Source organism: Dicentrarchus labrax, unplaced genomic scaffold (assembly GCF_905237075.1).
Source record: "Dicentrarchus labrax unplaced genomic scaffold, dlabrax2021, whole genome shotgun sequence".
Taxonomy (NCBI): Eukaryota; Metazoa; Chordata; class Actinopteri; family Moronidae; genus Dicentrarchus; species Dicentrarchus labrax.
This window is the reverse complement of record NW_026136704.1, coordinates 22,845,173-22,868,925: the sequence shown is the minus strand read 5'-3', so window position 1 is coordinate 22,868,925 and position 23,753 is coordinate 22,845,173. Positions and strand designations below refer to the sequence as shown.

The 23,753-nt window shown below is 40.0% G+C and overlaps 3 protein-coding genes across 7 annotated transcripts in view; all 3 read left to right on the top strand.

Annotated features, from left to right (window-relative positions):
* Positions 1–10,607, top strand: part of plch1 (phospholipase C, eta 1) — a 62,583-nt gene extending 51,976 nt beyond the window's left edge. For 3 of the 5 annotated variants that reach the window (XM_051398093.1, XM_051398096.1, XM_051398094.1), the window contains 8 exons: positions 683–790; positions 1,832–1,956; positions 2,181–2,265; positions 4,062–4,208; positions 4,637–4,716; positions 4,867–4,926; positions 5,455–5,842; positions 6,707–10,607. In XM_051398093.1, coding sequence (XP_051254053.1) covers positions 683–790; positions 1,832–1,956; positions 2,181–2,265; positions 4,062–4,208; positions 4,637–4,716; positions 4,867–4,926; positions 5,455–5,842; positions 6,707–9,438 — 3,725 coding nt within the window. In that variant the 3' untranslated portion in view covers positions 9,439–10,607. Of the gene's footprint in view, positions 1–682; positions 791–1,831; positions 1,957–2,180; positions 2,266–4,061; positions 4,209–4,636; positions 4,717–4,866; positions 4,927–5,454; positions 5,843–6,286; positions 6,315–6,706 lie in introns of all 5 variants that reach the window. The other 2 variants (XM_051398097.1, XM_051398095.1) reach the window with 2 other exon arrangements.
* A 614-nt stretch (positions 10,608–11,221) lies between these two features.
* LOC127361688 (extracellular calcium-sensing receptor-like) lies at positions 11,222–15,840 on the top strand. Its single transcript, XM_051396493.1, has 12 exons — positions 11,222–11,399; positions 11,538–11,804; positions 12,087–12,325; positions 12,412–12,506; positions 12,622–12,801; positions 12,926–13,114; positions 13,227–13,775; positions 13,866–14,075; positions 14,177–14,300; positions 14,416–14,609; positions 14,735–15,016; positions 15,126–15,840. Exons 1-12 carry the CDS (start codon positions 11,353–11,355, stop codon positions 15,546–15,548), a joined length of 2,799 nt encoding a protein of 932 aa, XP_051252453.1. The 5' UTR covers positions 11,222–11,352; the 3' UTR covers positions 15,549–15,840.
* A 741-nt stretch (positions 15,841–16,581) lies between these two features.
* Positions 16,582–21,415, top strand: LOC127361698 (extracellular calcium-sensing receptor). Its single transcript, XM_051396514.1, has 12 exons — positions 16,582–16,792; positions 16,908–17,156; positions 17,515–17,753; positions 17,874–17,968; positions 18,114–18,293; positions 18,417–18,605; positions 18,703–19,254; positions 19,363–19,572; positions 19,674–19,797; positions 19,900–20,093; positions 20,219–20,500; positions 20,610–21,415. The coding sequence occupies exons 2-12, from the start codon at positions 16,915–16,917 to the stop codon at positions 21,030–21,032; spliced, it is 2,730 nt and encodes a 909-aa protein (XP_051252474.1). The 5' UTR covers positions 16,582–16,792; positions 16,908–16,914; the 3' UTR covers positions 21,033–21,415.
* Positions 21,416–23,753: the final 2,338 nt, after the last annotated feature.

The window sequence follows — 23,753 nt, the reverse complement described above, 5'->3', positions numbered from 1 at the left end:
GGTTGTCTCTTCTTGAAAACAACAGGCATCTTCCCTTCAGCCACATACCTGTCATTACACATTAATTGGCCCTGCATACCACGTGCATGCACACACACTAACTGATTTCATCTGCGGCCTGTACACCACACACTTCATTTGCATATGACATTGTGTGTGAACACTAACTCAGTTGTACAGGATATGTGTGTGTCGTATGTATTAGCATGTTGTGCGTAACTGAGTGCCAGCAAGATTATTTGTGGGGCCACAATTGGATCAGGAATTTGTGAGGATTAGTGAGAAATACATAAATAAATGAAAAGACAATACGATAATGAAAAACAGTTGGAACTGAATATTTTTATCTGGGCAGAAATGAACAGCATCAGGAAATCCAAGATTCAAGGATTCCCTGCCTGTGCCTGCCAATTATTATTATCACTTTTTGTGTGTGTGTTAAATTCAGAGAGCAGTATTGCCTTCTAAGAAATTACCATTCCAGGTATACAAAAATAAAATCTGTTAAAAAGGACAGAAGAAGGGGAAAAAACATCAACAGCATTTGGCAAATGTAAAAAACAATAACTACTAGAGTGACATGATCTTCATATGATTTTTGCATCCTCAGTGATTTTCACATTATACTACACCAATATATTTAGCATTAATTTATATCGTAAGTGGATTTTTTCTCTTTCAGTTGCTCTTAATTACCAGACAGAGGGCAGGATGATGCAGCTCAACAGAGCCAAGTTCATGGTGAATGGAGGTATTGGCTATGTCCTCAAGCCCCCTCCCATGTGTAAAGGTACTGCAACAACGACTGCATGCACACAAACAAGCACACATACATGCATGCAAATCAGTGTTTGTTCACATAAACAAAAACTGGTGTAGAAATCAGTCTTTATTTGTTATGATTGGATGTATGAAATAAAAAGTCATAAGCTAAGAGACAACATAGGTACATGTAGGAATTGGACCATATTGGATGATCTGTTCAAAGAAATACATAGATGAGTATGGGAACTTCAAATGTAAAAGTTCAATTAAGAGAGCGGATAATGTTACATTTGATCTTCCCCATGAAATAAAAAGTACTGGATGAATACAGAATGTAACATGTGATATTGTTATGTAGTTAAAGTTAGGTGTATATAACCTATATATGATTATATATCAAAAACTCTTAGTTTTCCATTGAAATTTCATGTTTCGCAGTATTACATGTACAATATATATTGTATCTGCTTGCTCCATTGAACCTATATGATATTTTCAGGTAAATATTCAAATACAAGAAGACACAAGACTTTTATCAGTACACAATTACAGGAAAGATAACTAACTGCATCATACATTTTCTTGTAATGCAATGTGACATTTTTGTTCTGTTTTGGAAATGTTGGGATCTCAACTAGAATTTTTAATTGTTTTTTTTTGTTGTGTTATGAGGTATGTTTCTGTACCACATGAGGTTATAAAGATGATCTCATCCCCTTTATTCTACAGTACTGTTATACAACTGAGGATTTAGCTACATAACAAAGCAGAGGCATAGATGTTGTTCATAGTCTTCTGCACATGTAGTTTGCACTGCTGCTCTTTATGATGTAATGCTTATTGAGAGCGTACTGGGAATGTAGCTGTAGCCAACATGTGTCAACATTATCTAATCAGTCACAGAAATGGGTGTATATCGGTTATTTTCACCCTTGCATATTTATTTTGCATATAAATATATGGACACTGCAACAAACAGAACAATCAGGGAGGATTTGAGGATTGAGTGAGGATGAGTGATGACATAAATCAAAGTTCTTGCTCTGCTGTCTTTCATTCCCTCCAGGCTCCTTCAACCCATTCAGTGATGACCCGCTTCCAGCTTACCCCAAGAAGCAACTCATTCTCAAGATCATTAGTGGACAGCAGTTGCCCAAACCACCAGACTCCATGCTGGGGGACCGCGGAGAGGTACAAACACACCAAAAAAAGACACCAGATTCTCCATCTGTCTTTTTCTCTCTTTCTGTCTCTCTCACACAAACATACTACAACACACACACACACACACATACAAGCACGCATGCAGTATTATACTCGACTACTCACAGATTTGTCGCTTGCTCTCAGCAGAAATACCTTCAGTGCTATGCAAAAAAATATAATTAATTTTGTCGCCTTTTCTCCTTCATCAGATTATTGATCCCTTTGTTGAAGTGGAGATCATCGGTCTGCCAGTTGATTGCTGCAAGGAACAGACACGCGTTGTTGATGACAACGGTTAGACACACACAGATCAATTTAAATATCACTATACTTTACACTCACTGAACCCCTGAAAAATTTTAAACATGTCATCTTGCACAACAGAAAATAGCTTGTAACGGCTCTAATCGATATTATTATAATAACAAGTATCAAATTACATTGTGAAAACTATGTGACAATGTCACTCGTAGTAATGAACCTACAGAAAATTGTCACCTAAAGTGCCAGCTCCCCTCAACTTTACAGAGCTTTGTAGTGGAGTTTCAGCTCATTGTTTAGCTGTCCATCACAGCACTCTGCTGTTTTGGTTCATTCTCACCAGCCTTATACCGTCATTTTTGGCTGCAGCAGTTTTCTGTGAAAAGCTCTAAAAACTGTCGCTGCCACTTGGCCAGGTTGTCATTGTAAATGAGAATTGATTTTTAACCGACTTAGATGGAGGTTAAAAAAAAATAATTCATCTAAAAATCCATAGCACATGACCTGCTCAGCACAAGATAGACAGGCACTGTTAGCAACTGGCTGGTGAACACAGTGGAGCATTTAACAGTCTAAGAGTCAGATATTTCCCTCAGGAGTTGGTAGAGACCTAAAAAAGTCCACAATTTTGGAGTTATATTTGTCGGTTGACCACAAAAACGACCCAAAATGAATCATAATGTTGTAGTTGTTGTATCAAGTCGATGATATGTTACTGTTGTGTTTATGAATTGATTTTTTCTGCCACCAAGTGGCCAATGATTAAGAAGTCATTATCATTTATGGATACATTACGAATTACTTTGAATTCTATTCTATTCTCTGGTTGTAACGTCCCCCTTTTTACTTCCAATAGATAACTAACTAGTTCCTGTTGGTAGGGTAATCAGAATTTCAAGTCACATGTTGGCCTGTAGGCAAATAGGACTGTAGTAGAGATCAGATTTCTTCAAGTTTTGCATCTTTACACTCAGTACCTATTACTGTATGTACTGCATTACATTAATAGATTTAGCTGTCTATGAATAAAACTGAACCAATTAGTTACACTTGAGCTTTTCCTACTATGGACAATTCAAAATGTCAGCTGTGAAAAAGGCCTATTGATGAAAAATTGTATACCCAAATAGCAAAGATCATAACCTAAGGTCCTGTTACAGTACTCCATTTTTGACATTTAGATGACAAATATCCAGTCCAATCCACTCCACCTCCTGCCTGGAACCAATGGATACTAAATACATTGCATTTCAAATTTTTTCTCTCTGGAAAGTGCCACATGCATACATATAGAACATACATATAGTGTATATGTGTATTACTCTATACATAATATAGAACATTGTGTATGTATGGAACACAAAGAGAAACAAATATAAACTGATGTCATCTCAATGATAATAATTATTGACATAATTCCTAAAAATAAGATCAGAGCAGAGATCAAACGATGCCATGGCCACAGATGCTACACTTTGCGCTGTGGTGCACTGCCAGGATCAAAAGTCAGATTAATTAATTAGAAGCACAAAGGAAGCAAAACAAAGGGGTGTGCTGGTATCACCCCTAACATGTCTCCACAGATTAGGGTGCCCAGCAGGGGGAGGGGAAAAGCCCTCTATGGGAAAGGTTATGGAGCCCTGGGAGCTCAACAGTATTATAAGATTAATGTGCAGGGCATTAATCCACGAAATACATAATTTGACACATCACAACAATCAACTCCATCTTTTATAGTTTTTTGGACGTCTTGTATATAAAGGCTTTACTGAGATACTGACGCACCAGATCCTAATTATAATGAGCATATATGTGTGTATTTTCCTCAGGTTTTAATCCAGTATGGGAGGAGACTCTGTCTTTTACACTTCACATGGCTGAAGTGGTTTTGGTGCGTTTCCTTGTCTGGGACCATGACCCAATTGGACGGGATTTTATCGGTCAACGGACTGTTGCCTTCAGCAGCCTGATGCCTGGTCTGTGCATAATTCTTCAGTATTTTAATCTTAGAAAAATAACTTTGCTTGTTGTTTTGTTGTTGACATGAATTTATCATGGTACACAGTTTGTCATTGCAAGTTAAAATCATGATAGTTCTGCCATTTAACACAGCAAGACAGACAAATTTATTCACACATAAACACATAATTTCCCTTATGGCTTTGGCAGTGCTGTGGCTGTGGGACACATTATCCTGTGTCTAGTGAACCATGATTTGTTTGATTTGTAAAGTAAAGGACCTGTGGCTTGGCAGGTTATTTTTGTTGTCCACATCCATCAGAGTTGTCCCTGAACCCTTGATGCCCTCTCCTCAGGGAACTACTACACAACTACCATTCTGGTGACAGCTGTTATGTTTCTTTGACTCACTTTCTCACTCACATGCTTTCTTCTCTAACAACAGGTTACAGACACGTTTACTTGGAGGGGCTGACAGAGGCTTCCATCTTTGTGCATGTGTCAGTGCATGATGTCTATGGGAAGGTAAGTGCTGTACAGTCCTGGTGTTTGTTGTTACATTCCTCCTTTGAGCCTGTTTTGTCAAATGAGATTATATTTTGGAGGTTAAAAGGATGTTTCTCTCAACACGTCAAACCATTTAAGCTATGCTCCTTCAATCCTTTGTCTTTCTAGTGGAGCCCTCTAGTCCTGAACCCCAGCTTTACCATAATGCACTTTCTAGGATCTAACAAGGTATCCTGATGCCCTAGGCTCTGCGTGGTGCTGCATGACACAGTAATGCATGATGCAAAAGTGCAGTTTGTGTTCAGCCGTATCTTTAATGACTTGTTTGTGTGTGACATTAAACAACTGAGTCATGCTGTTTGCTCATAAGGTCATTTTTATTCAATTGTTGATGTCTCATTTTCAACAAAGATGGAATTATGCAATGTAAGAGTGCATGCATAACCCACAACAGCTTCCTGCATATTGTTTGTTGTGATAAATTAAGGAGTAAGGGTGCCATCTATAGGCAACGCATAAAAAAAGCATGCAATTGTTACATTTGCTGCAAACTAAGTTCAGTACATGCATACATGGCATATGTTTTCAATGTTATCATGAAAATTAACACTTAAACTTGTGTGAAAATGTTGTGTTAAGTCTATGTCAGAAGTCACTGCACCTTGGCTGATAATGTGTGAAGCACATTTCCTCTTCTCTTTGTTGATAATTTTTTCCCTTTGTATTTTTTTCTGGTCCTGTTCCTCCTACTCTCAGGGTCATCAGCTGCGAGGCATCCGGAGTTTGTTTAACCGCTCTTCCAAGTCTTGTGTTGATACAAGCTCCGGTGGCCTTCGGAAACGCTCCATCAGTGATCACCTCCTGCGACGCACAGCCAGTGCCCCAGCAAAGGGACGGAAGAAGACCAAGATGGCGCTATCAGAGTCAGTGGCTTCGATTTCAGACCCAAAGAATGGCACAGGTGCAGGAGCAGGAGGCGAGGGCATGTCAGGAAAGGAAGGAGGGGTGGAGAAGCGTCTCCAGCCCCGTGCCCCCCTCACCCACAGACCTATCTCCATGCCCTTAGACAGGCTTCTGCAAGGGCAGCTATCCCTCTGCTCCCAAAACAAGGAACAACATGACAAGGGTGCAGACACTGTCATTGGTGGGTATTTTTCATTTCATCATGGTAAAAGCATTAAATATATTTTGGAATTATGCTAATTACACACAAATTACATCATTTTTAAATTTAATTATATAATATTAAAACAAACCAAGTCATAGCAATCTGTGGCATTTATATCAGAGTCACGATTTGTTTGTTCTTTCAAGTAATCTTTTAAAACTGTATGACTGTAAAAAACTTTTTGTTATAATATGCCTGTAGATGGCACGTCTTAATGCAGCAGTTTGCATCGACTTGCTTTGTATACTGATTAATGTAAAATGTTACTTTTTCTAATTTCTCTCCTTGCTTTACTTAACCTGCTACAACAATCTAAAACTCATGTACAGTAACCATGTAAACTGACAGAAAACAGACTACTCTCCATGATGCCTTAACATGCTTTTTCTGTCCCATCTTCATTTGTTGTGCTTCTTATAGTAGAGAACTGACTAGGATATTCCTGCAGGTAATCTAAAATACCTATTGTCTGAAGGTTGCATCGTTCAAAAACATACCAGTATTGCGTCCACCCAGTGTATTTTGTTCCAAAGTGGTCTGAGAAATATATTGCTGTGTCATTTGATCCCATTTGACCAAACCAATCCCATTTGACCATCTCTTTCCTAATCTGATGTACGCAAACATGGATTCTTCCTTTTTTTAACCTTCACAGCCTCATTTTCCAGCTACCCCTTCACAGTTGTACTTGGTGATCCATTTGTCTGTGTATTGCTATTGCCTGGTATTGGCTGGACTGTTAATTGTTGTCATTTAATTGTTGATTGGCTTGATGTTGTACATCAAATGCAAGTAGATAAGCCTGTCTTAATCTTTTTGTTCAATTATCTGTGTCCACAGGAGCTTGCCCCTTCAACAGGCTCAGATCTTCCTCTTTGGACCCTTTCACCGAATCATCATTCTCTATTGAACCAAACATCTCTTCCCCTTCTAAAACATACGTTAACAGAAACAACAAATTTGACCAATCAAAGGACACTTCTTATCTGGTTATTGGTGGAGGAGAAGAAAGAAAGGAAGAAGATTATGCCAATTACCAGTCAGAAGACAATGGAGTCAACAAGTCAAAGATCAGCTCCACAGTAATAGAGAAAAACAGTTTTGTCTCACCTTCCTCGAACAGCCAGATGAGATCAAATAAACCACAAACATCATCAAATAGCACAACATTCACAGTTGCACCTTCCGTCTCCTCGTCATCCTCCTCTGCCCCCTCCTCTTTAGCCCCTCTTTCCCCTGTCAGTATGGACTGTGATCTGAAGTGTCCCAGCTCTTTGCATGACAGCGCCATCTCCAGACTCATTGATGCTGTGTCCTACAACGAGCAAGACACATGTGGCTCTATTTCTGCTTTGATTGGTCAGTTTGAAAGCACTGTTGACCAAAACGATCTCACAACTTTATCTCATAATCATACCCCCTTCCGCCACTCAAACTGCAGGCCTATCAATCCTCTGCAAGAGTTAAGGTCTCCTCTCAAGACCAACACTGCATCCACTAACATGAAACACCTATTAAGTCCCCAAAAAATAGCTCAAAAAACAAATAATGTAAAACATGAAATCATCTCACAGACAGATGCACCTGCTTCAGCCCTCCTCTCCAGCCCAGAAACTGCTGAGCTTGAGGAGGTCTACACAATTCTGGATGAGGAGGTGCTATTGCCTGTGTCAGTGTACAACCTGAAGAAACAGACTGTCCATATTCAGGCAGACACTATGGGGAGCACACCATCAAACGGCTTAGGGTCTTCTCCAGCAAAGACAGTTCAGGGTTTAGGGAAAGGGCACAATGTGGGCTGGGATGAAATGAGAAAGAGGGGCGAGAGTGAAGAAATTGAGGAGGCTGAGGAAAGTGTATACGAGGAAGTGCATGATCCCCCAGCACTACTACCAGAGATAGAATGGGGTACTTCTAAAAGGTACATGGGCTCCTCTGTAAACAATGACTGTTTTCAGTTTCTCCAGGACTCAGCTGGTAATGCTTTTGCAGAAGTGGAGATAAATGTGGATGAGGATCCATTGGAGATAACCCTGACCTCGCCGAGACATAACAGTCAATGGGAGGGGCTCATAAGTCCAACCAAACGGCATGCTATTTACCAAAACCATGAGTCCACACCGAACTACTACCATCAAAAACAGCCTTCATCATACCGTGACCCTCAACAACAGTACCTGTCCCATGCACCTCATGTAGCATTTTCACAGTGTCCCTCCCCAATGAATCAACCTTCCTATCAGCTGCCCAATCACCACCAACATCTGAACAACTCCCAGCCTTCTCCGTTTCACAGAACCGCCAACACTAGACCTTCCAACCCGAGTCCACTGCGTCAGAACAGCTACCCCGTTCCTCTGAGCAATTCTGAGGCCTTTAGCAACAACAGAGACTTCAGTAGTTCCTACACACAACAGAGGAGCTATAGTGGCAGCCAGATTCTAAATAGGTGTCATCAAGATAGGTTAGGGTATGAACAAATAGAGAGGGAGCAAGTAAGGTCCTTTTACAATGGTTTCTCCTCATCTGAAAGCCTCCCTGGCCAATCTTCTGCTTCTTTAAACATCTGCAAAGACAGAACTCTATATTCCCCTTCTTCAGACTGTGATGCAGTGTACAGCCACCTGGACTATGACTGCATCATCCCCCCATCAGAGTCTTCGGTCCCTCAAAACACCCAGCCATACTGCCAAAGGGAAACACAATCATACACTCCAAAACAGTCATGGAACCAAAAGGTTTCCCTTAATAATACAAGGCACCAGCCACAGCCTGAATCCAGAGTTTCACTGCACTCAAATTTAGACCCTTTATCAATAAAACCCCAGCCAGATACCATAGACTCCACAGCCCCGAGCCCATGTAAGTCCAAGTCCCTGGGAGACTTGACTTCTGAAGACATATCATGCAACTTCCAGAGCAAATACCACATTATTAGTCGCAGTTTCATCACTCCCCATATGAGGAAGCAAAAGAGGATGGGCACCATGGGGGGATTAACTCTCCAATCACAGTCTTGTGATCCACTCACAGAACAACTTCGTAGGCTGGTCAGTCTGGAGGGGGATGATAGTGACAGAGATAGGCCCCAACCTCCTCAGTTGCACCAGGAAGCAAAATCCCCAGTATCACAGCCACAGGCAACAAGTATAGCTCCTGTTGTTCCCAGGGATGTAGATGATTCCCCTCCACTCCTGACTCGCCGCTTATCCTCTCGCAGTCAAAGCCGAGTGCGTCACATCAACAGCCGTGCCCGCGAAAGACAGCAAGAGGCTCTGAAGCCTCGGGCAGGTGTGGTGATCAATAGTACTGCCGGCCTTGGGGGTGTAGTATTGAGGAATAAACCAGCCTCACAGAATCCACCAGCTAACAGACACTCTACTGGTTCTTACATAGCAGGCTACCTTGGCCAGCTGGAGGACAGGGGACTTCCTGAAGGAGCTTGTACATCATTACGTTATGGAAATGGGGATCATTATGGAGATAGGTATTATACTGATGACTCTCTTCCACCTGCTGACTCCAACCACTCTGCGTCAGAGCCTGAGGTCTACTTTCTGCTTAGACTGTAAAATGAGATGAACAATCAAGCAGTGATTCTTGATGATGTTCAATTACACCAAAAGCCAGAAGATGAAGAAGGAGATAAATACTTGCTATAGTTTGTTCCCATGTTCACAGACCAGTAGGTTTCTCTTATAACAGTTCAATTAATCTTATTCTGGGCTAAAGATACAGTATAGTCTGTACAATGTAAGTGAAACACCACATAATCCATGGTTGGATCTGACAGCATGAATTTCCTGTATGAAATGTCCACTATCTAATAGTGAATGGTCTTTCTAGTCTGGCAGTGTATTGTCTATATTCTGCTTGATGTGTAAATGTTCGTGGGAACTTTGATTCCCTCCAAAAGGCTTCCTAGACTGATTGTACAGATACTTGTTATCTTTGTCCCTGTGATGTACCGTCCAAACTTTGTACATTGACTATGAAGCAAAAAAAAGAAGAATTGGGTTGTAAGCAGAGAGGGAATGTCTTTCTTTGTATCATTTGAATGTGTGGTATAATCAAACAGCTACTTTTAATAGATGGGATTCATCTTTTCAAAGATCAAATGTAAGTCTTCCTTCTCTTTTCAGTGGTATTTCTTTATTTGTGTTGTGTATAAATATTCCTGTCACTGTTTTTAATCTAAGATGGGTTTTAGTTGATAACCAATTCTAACTGTACATTTATGTTTGTGCATGTTACCTGTGAACATGTCAGGCATGACTATGCACCAATTTATACAATAGATGTTGCATCGCCCAACAACAATTGCACAGAGCAAATAGTTGCATTGGATACAACAGAGGACAAAGGCTTGTTTGTGTTAGGTGCAATACAAAACTTCCATGCTTGGACTTGTTGCTGTCTATGATTTGTAGAATTTGAAAACATGATTGCAAATCTTAAAGATTTGGAGTTTAAAGGTTTTTATTTTTATAATTACTTTGATACAGCCTGCAAAAATAATCTCTTGTTGGTTATGGTGATTTTATTTTGTATAACTTAATGGAATGAAAAACAGAATGACAACTACACAGGGCCAGGCTGAGGAAGGGAGGGTGGTAAAGCAGTTTTTTTTTATTGTTTCAGTGTTACACCATCCTTTATTCTTTGTATTGTTGCTCATCGGAGGACTGTGAGCATTTTCCTACCAATGCAATAAAATATTGAAATATTTGATTCCAAGAAATTCCATGTTTATTTCCTTTTATATTCAAGATGATATATAGTAACAGATAATTAATCAAGATTGCAGCTCAAGCTTAAAATCTTTGTATTGTAAGTCAAAAACAGCCTCATCTTTTCCCATATGCCACCTTGAACATAATGGGATGTAATTGCTCATGAAATTACTGTTTAATAGAGCTGACAAATGGCACACCTGTTGCTCCGGGCATACAATTCCCCATACTGGTTTCAACCTAGACTCACCTACACTTTGATAAGTTTTATGAATCAATCACAGTAAAATATTCCTTGTATATCTAAGCAAAAAGGACACATACAGTTCTGTTTCAACTTTTCAGCTGATTAAGATAAGAGTTAAACAGCCAAAACATTTCACTTGCTTATCTTTCAGTACAGCATCTCATTTACCTTAATTCAAACAACATCATGCAGTATTGTATCTATAGGAAACATAACATACACACATACACACACGTCACTGCTAACTAGCTAGAATTCGATTGTTTTTCCACTATCACTCTAGAGAGGAATCATTTTTTGTTGTGTTCTGCTTGTGTCATCAGTTTTCTTCCTTGCCAAACGCTTTACACCTATTATAAATACTCACATCAACACTTCACATGTGCAAAGTGGGAAGGGGGGTATGTTTTAGTCAAGATACCTTTTTCAGAGTTGAAAATTGTCTTTTGATTGATTTGTGATTTCTGTTTGCAGGTGACATGAAGTTATGATGACATTTGAATTTAATGGGATTTGTCTTTGATAACAGGAACTGTTTAACATTGTCTACAAGGTACTTTAAAAAGAATTTCTGAACTCAATGCACATTTTGGTCAGGTTGGATGTGAATTGTGTTTTAATGCATTAATTGCATTTTTTGTGCATATTCTGATATTCAGATTACAATTGTTTATATGTGTTGAATGTCCAGAACAGCTGCATCCATGTCTTGGTTCCTCTGGCTCCTCACTCGGTGGTACTCCTCAGCGCTCTCCCTGCTGCTTCTCAGTGTAGTGGGCCGACACTTGGGGCTGGAGGTGGTTCAGGCGATACTGTGCTCCCGGTGGGGTGCACCGAGCGAAAAGAAGCTCTCCCAGGATGGAGATGTGATTATTGGAGGACTGTTTAATCTATATTATATACCTTCAGCTGTAGAGCAGAGCTTCACCGAGCTGCCACATTATAAACATTGCACCGGGTAAAACTTAATCAGAACATGTGTTGCTGTTGAATGTCTTGTGGTTTTTATGTTGTTCATATGATGACTTATTGTCATGTTCATATGTTTTTGTTATCATACAGGCAAGATTAATTCTAATCTGAGCTGGAAGGATATGAAGCTATGATTATTGTGTATTTTTCCATACATATTTTGGGATATTAACGGTTATGAATGAATACATTTCCATGATTAAGTTTCTTTTACTAATTGATTTTGAAGTTTATTTTACTCACTTTTCCTTTCTTCCCATGGTCTCAGTTTAGATTTAGAGCCGTTGAAATATACATATGCTATGGTGTTTGCGGTGGAGGAAATCAATCGTAACAGCACTCTGCTACCAGGAGTAAAGCTGGGCTACCACATACTTGATAGCTGTTCCCGATACCCCTGGGCTCTGCAAGGTGCAATGTCAATGGTCGGAGGAGACACACACAGCTGTAACATAGCAGCCTCTATACCTCATTCTGCAGCTTATGAACAACCTGAAGAGACAGCAGGTATGACTTGATATAATTTAGTATGCAGTTAACATTTGCTATGTCCAACAACTATTATGATTGTATTATAAAAAAGATTTTTTCAGCAGGAGGTCAACCTGTTCCGTTGCTCATTGCTGCTGCTTCATCTACAACAGGCATAATACTGTCTAGGACCCTGGGGCCTCTCTCCGTGCCAATTGTGAGTTTCATTAACCCAGAAAATAAACCTCTGATTTACCTTTTGTGTACAGTCAACAGCAAAAGGCTGATACGATTTAAAACATTTCGATCAAAACTGTATGTCTTTCCTTCAGATCAGCTATTTGGCTAGTTGCCCCTGTCTTAGTGACAGGACAAGGTTTCCTAACTTCTTCAGAACAATCCCCAGTGATATTTACCAAGCCCGGGCCATGGCACAACTGGCCATACGATTCCACTGGACTTGGATGGGAGCAGTGGTAGTAAACAATGATTATGGTCAATTGGCAATACAGGTGTATATATTTTTTTAAATTATAAAATGCCTGAAAAAGTCTCTTTTGTATGTCCTTTGTGTATATTACAAATAAGATATAGGTATGTATGAACATATTTCTTGTTATTACTTCCGTATTTCAGGTATTTCAGGAAGAGACTAAGGGGAAAGGGGTGTGTTTGGAATTCATAGAAACTGTCCACAGAGAAACTATTGTGAGTGATGCCAGGCGAGCAGCACTCACAATTCAAGCTTCGACTGCGAGGGTGATTCTGATCTTCTGCTGGTATACAGATGTAAAGAAAGTATTTCTGGAACTGACCAAGATAAATGTGAGCAACTAGCATGCAAATATGTCTAGACTAAGGGGTTCATCATTTAACCAAGACATGCAAGAACAACATTTTTCTTATCATGATTTATTTCAGTATCCTCTCACTGTAGGTGACTGACAGACAGTTTCTGGCCAGTGAGGCTTGGAGTACCAGTGATGATCTTCTCCAAGACATTGCCATCTCTGAAGTGGCAAATGGTGTTCTTGGTGTGGCCATTCGTAGTTCAACAATACCTGGATTTGAAAATTATCTCAGGCGTTTGCACCCAATTAATCGTCCCGATGATGCACTCTTACGCGACCTCTGGAAAGAGGAGTTTGGATGCAGTCCTGAAGCTAAACAATCAAATGCAACATCTCTCTCTTTATATTTTTCTTCACCACTAAAAAATGACTATCTGTCAAATACTTCCAGCCGGGTAGAGAAACTCTTCCTCCAGAAAGCTACTCTACCACCCTGCAGTGGAACAGAGTCCCTGGAGGGAGTGCAGCATCCTTTCACTGACACCTCTCAGCTAAGGGTGGCATATAATGTATATCTTGCTGTTTATGCTGCAGCCCACGCCCTTCATAGCCTTCTGTCCTGCCCCGATAGAGACAACCCTTCTGGAAACAACAGTTCCACATGCGCCTCTCCAAAACACATCAAATCGAGAGAGGTAAATGAGAATATCACTGTGTCATCCTATCCAAATAATTAGTTCTTCAACTGAATATATGTATTTTTCATACACAGTTTCTTCTTTCAGCTGTTGCATCACTTGAACAAAGTGAATGTCACCACACCACAAGGGGAAACGTTTTATTTCCAAGGTGCCGACATTCCAGCAAAGTATGACCTTGTCAACTGGCAAAAGACCCCTGAGGGGTCACTCAAACTTGTTTTGATTGGTCGTGTAGATGGGTTCAACCTCCATCTTAATGAGTCAGCTATTCAGTGGAGCACAGGATCCAATCAGGTAGTCAGATCAACAAGTTGTCTCAAGGCTACTGAAAAAAAATGCAGTTTAAATTAATGTCTTATTACAAAATTGAGAATATGAACTGTCTTTTTGTTTAGGTGCCTGTTTCAGTGTGCAGTGAGAGCTGCCCCCCAGGTACCCGAAAGGCCAACAGGAAAGGAGAACCTCTCTGCTGCTTTGACTGTCTCCCATGTGCTGATGGGGAGATTAGCAATAAAACTGGTGAGAAAATCATTACATAACATGACAGAAATGTTTGTAATGTAAAATTTGTAATCTTAATTTTCCTCTTTGTGTTTTATTTTTCTTCCTTGTCTCTCATTTTCTCCTTTCCCAGGTTCCCTTCACTGTGAGCGTTGTCCTTCTGAGTTCTGGTCTAATGTTGAACAAACAGCCTGCGTAGGACGTCAGCTGGACTTCCTGTCCTTCAATGAAACTTTGGGCATTACTCTGACTACAGCAGCTGTGTCTGGTGCCGCTGTGACAACAGCTGTGTTTGTGGTGTTTCTTTACTACCGTAAAACACCTATGGTAAGAACCCAGAGTGACATAACAGGGAGTTTGTTGCTTTTGAAATTCTTTCACATTTCTCTCTGAAAAAATACTGCATTGTTGAAATTGCCACATCTTTGTCTGTTAATCCGATTCACCTGTAGGTGAGAGCCAACAATTCAGAGCTGAGCTTTCTGCTTCTCCTGTCGCTGAAACTCTGCTTCCTGTGCTCACTGGTCTTCATTGGTCGTCCATCAGTCTGGTCTTGTCAGTTCCAGCAGGCAGCTTTTGGGATCAGCTTTGTACTTTGTGTTTCCTGCCTTCTGGTGAAAACCCTTGTGGTTCTTGCTGTTTTCCGCTCAGCTCGACCTGGTTCAGAAACCTTGTTGAAGTGGTTTGGTCCAGGACAACAGAGAGGAAGTGTCTGCCTCTTTACCTGTATACAGGTGTTATTATTGTTTTATTGATTAAATGATGAGAACATTTTATTATATATATGATCAAGTGCACTGTGTATGAAAACATATCACTGAAATGTGTTTACTTTTCATTCAGGTTATCATCTGTGCCATATGGTTGTCCCTCAGTCCCCCAGTGCCTCAACCTGATCTGGGTTTCAGAGGGTCAAAGGTCACGCTGGAATGTGCCATGGCCTCAGTGGTGGGCTTCTCTCTGGTTCTGGGCTACATTGGCCTGCTGGCCTGCTCCTGCCTTCTTCTGGCTTTTCTTGCTCGGAAACTCCCTGACAACTTCAATGAGGCCAAACTGATCACCTTCAGCATGCTGATATTCTGTGCTGTCTGGGTTGCCTTTATCCCTGCTTACGTTAGCTCTCCTGGGAAGTATGTTGTTGCTGTGGAAATTTTTGCAATCCTGGCCTCCAGCTATGGGTTGCTGCTCTGCATTTTTGCCCCCAAATGTTTCATCATTCTCTTGAGGCCTGACAAAAACACTAAGAAATACCTGATGGCCAGATAGATTTTCTGGCTTGAATGTGAGCACATGACTCTTCATCATATTTGCCTGGTGGCCCCCCAGCTTGCCCCGGCCCTATATAATGCATGTGCTCATGTGCATGTGTTATGTAAAATCCTCTAAATAATGTTCATTCTTGTGCTTAGCTTTATGAAGTAAACTAATGTCTTGCACCCACACATAGTTATAGCTTTCATTGCTAACTGAATATATAACAATATTTTCGCTGTTCTTAGACATCATTAAATGCCAATGTAACATTATGTATCGACCATTAAAGAAAATTACAAATTTAGATTCAATGCTCCTTACTAAAATGTTATTAATGTATTTTGTAATCATGTATTTGGTTGTTCTTTTTTTCTGTGTTTTAAATAAAAATAGTACCTCAGCTGAATAAAACTCTCAGTTTCTCAGAAAACAAAATATTTTAAAGGAAATAACATTACATTAGTAGATTAGTTATTCACAGAAAAGGGGTTGCTGTTCGTGGCTATAGCCCCCCATCAGGGCCCAAGCGAAATACAACTGAAATATCATTTCACCTTTTTATATAATATTTGATCAAAATAAGGATAGCGGTTTCCTTTCAAGTGTTTGTGGATGCATTATTCTGTTGCAGTACGACAAAAATGATACATTTGAAGAGCAATTATATCTATATTTCCATAAGTATCCTGATGTGACACCTCAGCTAAAAGTTCAGATGAGCTGAGGAACATAACTATCCATGGCAAATTAGTGGTGCAACATAAAATAGCTGATTTCATAATTGTCATCAAGAAACTAATAATAAGCTATCTTGAAAATAAACCTGAGAGTGAGGTTGCATGTTATCTGTACATCCTCAAGTGCATCTATTCTGAAGTTATGCTGCCTGAAGGCTTTTTGCCTTCTGCTGACTTCATACACACTAATCACTTTATTTGATTGTTTTTCCACCATCACTCTAGAGAGGAATATCTTTTGGTTGTGTGCTGCTTGTGTCATCAGTTTTACTGAAAACGCTTTACGCCTATTATAAATACTCACAACAACACTTGGCTCACGCAGAGTGGGGGTACAATATGTTTTAGTCAAGAACTGAAAATTGTCTTGTGATAGGAGCTTTTTAACTGAGTGCAACATGTTTCTGCTAATAACATCTTTTATTTTTGCAGGTAACTGACATCAAGCTATGATGTTTCATTTGGACATGTTGACTTTAATGGGATTTGTCTTTGGTAACAGGGACTGTTGAACACGAGGTACCTCTTCTGTCGGGTTTGATGTGAATTGTTTTTTAAAACAGACTGAATTAATTGCTCCTATGTTTGGTGCAGACATCTAGATAACAATTATGTTTATGTGTTACATGTCCAGAACATCCATGTCTTGGTTCCTCTGGCTCCTAACTCAGTGGCCCTCCTCAGCCCTCTTACTCTTGCTTCTCAGTGTAGTGGGGCTGGAAGTGGTTCAGGCGATACTGTGCTCCAGGTGGGGTGCACCAAGGAACAAGAGCCTCTCCCAGGATGGAGACGTGATTATTGGCGGACTGTTTAATCTGTTTTATATACCATCAGCTGTAGAGCAGGGCTTCACAGAGCTGCCACATTATGAACCTTGCACCGGGTAAAACTTAATTACAGCATGCATTTTTGTTGTTGAATTTCTGGTGATTATTATGTTGTTCATATGAAGACAGCACATTTTCTGTATTTTTCAATATTTTCTGTCATGTGCATGTTATGCAATATTTATAGAACTCATAATGTTTAATAATAGGTTCATTTTTAAGGAAAAAAAGCAAAGTTATACATGAGATAAAAACATTTTGTTCATAGTGTACTAATTAAAAGATTTATATTGGCATGTATACATATTTTATGTACTTGCTATTTCTATATTCATGTCCATGATAATTATTGTTATCTTTCAGCTGATATTGTAGTGTATTTCATTCACAGTTCCTGTCTTAATGTGGTCTCAGTTTAGATTTAGAGCCGTTGAAATATACATATGCTATGGTGTTTGCGGTGGAGGAAATCAATCGTAACAGCACCCTGCTACCAGGAGTGAAGCTGGGCTACCACATACTTGATAGCTGTTCCCGATACCCCTGGGCTCTGCAAGGTGCAATGTCAATGGTCGGAGGAGACACACACAGCTGTAACGTAGCAGCCTCTATACCTCATCCTGCAGCTTATGAACAACCTGAAGAGACAGCAGGTATGACTTGATATAATTTAGTATGCAGTTAATATTTGCTATGTCCATGAAAATAACAACTGATATGATTGTGTTATAAAAAAGATTGTTGTTATGTAATTATATGTCTAATGCCTTCAGCAGGCAGTCAACCTGTTCCATTGCTCATTGCTGCTGCTTCATCTACAACAGGCATAATGCTCTCCAGGATCCTGGGGCCTCTCTCTGTGCCAGTTGTGAGTTTCATTACCCCAGATTCACCTTTTTTTCTAGTCTATATGAAGAGGCTGATGTAATTGTTAAAACATTTTGATTAAAAATAAAATGGTGTTATTGCTGTAAAATTAATGTCAAAAACCTGATTCTGTGTCTGGCCTTCAGATCAGCTACTTGGCTAGTTGCCCCTGTCTTAGTGACAGGGCAAAGTTTCCTAACTTCTTCAGAACAATCCCCAGTGATATTTACCAAGCACGGGCCATGGCACAACTGGCCATACGCTTCCACTGGACTTGGATGGGAGCAGTGGTAGAAAACAATGATTATGGTCAATTGGCAATACAGGTGTATGTTTTTGTTATTATACTGTAAATTAAATCGAAAAGTCTCTCATGTATCTCCTTCATATGTAGTACAAATAAGATATATATTAACATACCAATATTTGTTTTTCCATTAATATTTCAGGTATTTCAGGAGGAGATTCAGGGAAAAGAGGTGTGTCTAGAATTTGTAGAGACTCTCCAAAGGGAAAATATTGTGAGTGATGCCAGGCGAGCAGCACTCACAATTCAAGCTTCGACTACGAGGGTGATTCTGATCTTCTGCTGGTACACTGATGTAAAGAAAGTATTTCTGGAACTGACCAAGATCAATGTGAGCAACTGGAATGGAAATTTGTGTAAACTAAAGGGTTCATTGTTTAACAAAGACATATATTTTGTGAGAACAAATGCTTTTTTTCTTGTCATAGGTGACAGACAGACAGTTTCTGGCCAGTGAGGCTTGGAGTACCAGTGATGATCTTCTCCAAGATCTTACCATCTCTGAAGTGGCAAATGGTGTTCTTGGTGTGGCCATTCGAAGTTCAACAATACCTGGATTTGAAAATTATCTCAGGCGTTTGCACCCAATTAATCATCCTGATGATGAATTCTTACGGGACCTCTGGAAAAACGAGTTTGGATGCAGTCCTGAAGCTACACAATCAAATGCAACACCTCTCTCTTTATATTTCTCTTCACCACAAAAAAATCAGTCAAATACTTCTGCTCCTGCCAGCCGGGTAGAGAAGCTCTCCCTCCAGAAAGTTACTCTACCACCCTGCAGTGGAACAGAGTCCCTGGAGGGAGTGCAGCATCCTTTCACTGACACCTCTCAGCTAAGGGTGGCATATAATATCTATCTGGCTGTTTATGCTGCAGCCCACGCCCTTCACAGCCTTCTGTCCTGCCCCGACAAAGACAGCCCTCCTGGAAACAACAGTTCCACATGCTCCTCTCCAAAACACATCCAACCCATAGAGGTAAACATAAAGATAGCTGTCTGTGTCATCTTATCCACGCAAATAATAGTCCTGAAACTGAATTTACATTTTACGCATACACACTTTTTCAACATTTAATGTTTTCAGCTGTTGCATCACTTGAACAAAGTGAACGTCACCACACCACAAGGGGAAATGTTTTATTTCCAAGGGGCCGACATTCCAGCAAAATATGACCTTGTCAACTGGCAAAAGACCCCTGAGGGGTCACTCAAACTTGTTTTGATTGGTCGTGTAGATGGGTTCAACATCCATCTTAATGAGTCAGCTATTCGGTGGAGCACAGGATCCAATCAGGTAGTCAGATCAACAAGTTGTCTCAAGGCTACTGAAAAAAAATGCAGTTTAAATTAATGTCTTACTACAAAATTGAGAATATGAACTGTCTTTTTGCTTAGGTGCCTGTTTCAGTGTGCAGTGAGAGCTGCCCCCCAGGTACCCGAAAGGCCAACAGGAAAGGAGAACCTCTCTGCTGCTTTGACTGTCTCCCATGTGCTGATGGGGAGATTAGCAATAAAACTGGTGAGAAACTCACTACATAACATGACCTAATCATCATGTCATCTTAATTTTCCTCTTTGTGTTTTATCTTCCTTCCCTCTCTCTCATTTTCTCCTCTCCCAGGTTCCCTTCACTGTGAGCGTTGTCCTTCTGAGTTCTGGTCTAATGTTGAACAAACAGCCTGCGTAGCACGTCAGCTGGACTTCCTGTCCTTCAATGAAACTTTGGGCATTACTCTGACTACAGCAGCTGTGTCTGGTGCCGCTGTGACAACAGCTGTGTTTGTGGTGTTTCTTTACTACCGGAAAACACCTATGGTAAGAACCCAGAGTGACATAACAGGGAGTTTGTTGCTTTTGAAATTCTTTCACATTTCTCTCTGAAAAAATACTGCATTGTTGAAATTGCCACATCTTTGTCTGTTAATCCGATTCACCTGTAGGTGAGAGCCAACAATTCAGAGCTGAGCTTTCTGCTTCTCCTGTCGCTGAAACTCTGCTTCCTGTGCTCACTGGTCTTCATTGGTCGTCCATCAGTCTGGTCTTGTCAGTTCCAGCAGGCAGCTTTTGGGATCAGCTTTGTACTTTGTGTTTCCTGCCTTCTGGTGAAAACCCTCGTGGTTCTTGCTGTTTTCCGCTCAGCTCGACCTGGTGCAGAAACCTTGTTGAAGTGGTTTGGTCCAGGACAACAGAGAGGAAGTGTCTGCCTCTTTACCTGTATACAGGTGTTATTATTGTTTTATTGATTAAATGATGAGAACATTTTATCATATATATGATCAAGTGCACTGTGTATGAAAACATATCACTGAAATGTGTTTACTTTTCATTCAGGTTATCATCTGTGCCATATGGTTGTCCCTCAGTCCCCCAGTGCCTCAACCTGATCTGGGTTTCCAAGGGTCAAAGGTCACACTGGAGTGTGCCATGGCCTCAGTGGTGGGCTTCTCTCTGGTTCTGGGCTACATTGGTCTGCTGGCCTGCTCCTGCCTTCTTTTGGCTTTTCTTGCTCGGAAACTCCCTGACAACTTCAATGAGGCCAAACTGATCACCTTCAGCATGCTGATATTCTGTGCTGTCTGGGTTGCCTTTGTCCCTGCTTACGTTAGCTCTCCTGGGAAGTATGTTGTCGCTGTGGAAATTTTTGCAATTCTGGCCTCCAGCTATGGGTTACTGCTCTGCATTTTTGCCCCCAAATGTTTCATCATTCTCTTGAGGCCTGACAAAAACACTAAGAAACACTTGATGGCCAGATAGTTATTCTGTAGTTTTCTTGAATGTGAGCACATGACTCATATTTTTCTGGTGATATAATGCATGCATTTGTGTGTATATGTTTTTTCAAATCATTAAATCTAAATAATGTTCATTCTTAATGAGCTCTATAAGGTAAAAAAATAAATGTCTTTCATCCAAACATAGTTAAAGCTGAACTGAAACTGAAAATTTCTTCTTTTCTTAGACGTCTTTAGACATTAAAGAAACACATTTAAATTAGATATGTTTGATATCTATGTACCTTTCTTGCACACATGTTTAATTGTGACAAATTATGTAGCGGGTGTACCATTGTATGTTATTTTCATTATACTTTATACATGCATTACTTCAAAGTGAATAATAAAAACATTTCACTTTCACAGTGGGTCAATGTCATATGTTCTGGCTTGACATATTTGGTTAAAATAAGTTTAGGCTACCTGCTATTAAAAAACTGGGGCTTCAGAATGTCTCATCCAAAAGTTGATATTGATATCAAAATCATATCAGTGAGAAAATTATTAAAATCTGCTATACATTATTCTACACTTAATACACTTTAAATATGGAATGATGAGGCCTGACAACATGGACATCGTCTTGCTTAAACTGCACATACTGAATAACAACCACTAGATGGAAGTATTATACCATTTAAAGATGCTGTGAAGCTTCTGTCCTCATTTCTCAACAAGGTTTCTTCCTTGTGGGACTTGCAGTTGTACATCTGAAATGATCATGTGCAGCTGTGCAACATATTCTCTGTCATTCTCTACTGTTAATTTAAGTATTTGCTTTAAAAGTAATATTCAGTAACATTCTCTAATCTAAGTACTGATCAAGAGAATCTATTCTGTAGTTAATAGACTTTTTTGATCCCACACTGGGGAAATTCACTCGGTACAGCAGCTCCAGATACAAAACAGCAGATAAGAAAAATACACAAAGAAATAGAATAGAAAAATACAACATAATAAAAAAATAGAATAAGAGTAGTAGTATACTATATACAACTTTTTTATACAGATGTGATTGATATATGGAACATTGCACAGGCTACAGCAGGACATAGTGGCATGGTGTAAAAAATAAATAATAGCACAGGACAAAAATATATACACAGCAGTATAGCTTAGCAGAAAATATAGACTAGGGTATGAAAATACAGTACAGGTCTAATTACTAGTTATGTGTGTGTAGGACATATATATGTGTGTGAAACAGTATAGTAGTAATAGTGCAAATTGTGTATTAAATAGTGCAAAAAAAAAAAACTGACTGTGATAAGTGTTGACAGATGTTACAGAGACAAAATGGGGCTTCATTATGTTGTTACTGAGTTAAAGAGTCTGATAGCTGTTGGGATGAAGGAACTGCTGTAGTGCTCCTTCTCCTCGCACTATGTGTGCAGCAGTCTGTTGCTGAAGGAGTTGCTCAGGGACCCCACAGCAGGCAGGGGTGAGAGGTGTTGTGCATAACTGACCGTCAAACTGAATGCATCACAGTGAGTGCATAGGTAGAAGGTAAAGCCAGTATGAAATATAATAAAGCTTATTGCAACCTTTCTTCCTTTTCACTTGTGTTTTTGATAATGCAGAAACTGGATCTGTCATAGTGTTTGAGGGCAACATTATTCAATCTGTTCCAAATTTGCATAGAGAATAATTGATCTACTGTAGATATTTTGTTTTAAAATGATAGCAGTGTGCTAGCTATCACCTGCAAAGCCATGAAAAACAACAACAACCATGCATACAGCTTAATTTTTCCCCTCAGTGCCACCTCTCTGTCAGTGTGTAATGGGATGTAATTGCTTGTAAAATGAACAATGATGGAGGTGAGGAATATCACACCTGCGGCTCATAAGTACCTCCTCGCGTAACCGACATGAACTAATTTTCATTTTACTGATGAGATGACCCTATGCCCTTTAGAAGCAGCCATCCAGGCCCAATGAGCCTGAGCAAAGTCAGACTTGCTTCCCCAACTCATTTTCATTTTGTAAATTGACAGCATGCAAACCCTAATTTTTACTGTAAGTAAGAAAACCTGCTACTCCACTTTTTCTGCTAGCTGCCACTGATACAAGGCAAGAATATACTGACTTTGTGTCCCCTGTTATCTTGCAGAAGCAGATGCATGTCGAACTCACTAGAATACAATGTGGACTATATTCGTGCCTTGTATCAGTGGCAGCTAACAGAAAAAGTGGAGTAGCAGGTTTTCTCGCTTCTAGTTAAGCTGGAAGGGCAGATGGCGGTGACTGGCAAGGCCATGGCCTCCTGGATGGAGAGGAGCCACATCTTGCTAGAAAACATCTGCCATGTTTTGCCTAGATGCAAATAAGATGCTCCTGCACTCTTCATATGTTTGCCACTGTGCTCTGGAAATGTTGGGGACACTTTGGAAACTATCAAAGGGTTGTTGTGACCTCATCACTTTGTTTTTCTATGGAAATCGTAGGGGTTGAGCCGGAGATATACTGACTTTTTAACCATGCGTTTTGCATCACAGATGTATCAGATCTGCCACCATGCAAATTCATAGTTAAAAGCTTATAAGCAAGTATACCTCTGGCCTTACTCCGCTCTGAAGAAGGCAACCTGTCCAATCATGGGATTTAGAGTTAATGTTGGAAGCCTTTCAGCATGAGCCATTTGAGCTGAAATGGCTCATGCTCAAGTCTGCATTCTTTTGACTAAAAGACTTGACTTAAAG

Coding starts and splice junctions, on each gene's coding strand:
- LOC127361688 (XM_051396493.1), top strand. CDS start 11,353: ATGGGATTTGTCTTTGATAACAGGAACTGTTTAACATTGTCTACAAG. Junction 13,115..13,226: donor TGGAACTGACCAAGATAAAT/GTGAGCAACTAG, acceptor CTCTCACTGTAG/GTGACTGACAGACAGTTTCT. Junction 14,076..14,176: donor GGAGCACAGGATCCAATCAG/GTAGTCAGATCA, acceptor CTTTTTGTTTAG/GTGCCTGTTTCAGTGTGCAG.
- LOC127361698 (XM_051396514.1), top strand. CDS start 16,915: ATGTCTTGGTTCCTCTGGCTCCTAACTCAGTGGCCCTCCTCAGCCCTC. Junction 17,754..17,873: donor ACAACCTGAAGAGACAGCAG/GTATGACTTGAT, acceptor TAATGCCTTCAG/CAGGCAGTCAACCTGTTCCA. Junction 18,294..18,416: donor ATGGTCAATTGGCAATACAG/GTGTATGTTTTT, acceptor TTAATATTTCAG/GTATTTCAGGAGGAGATTCA.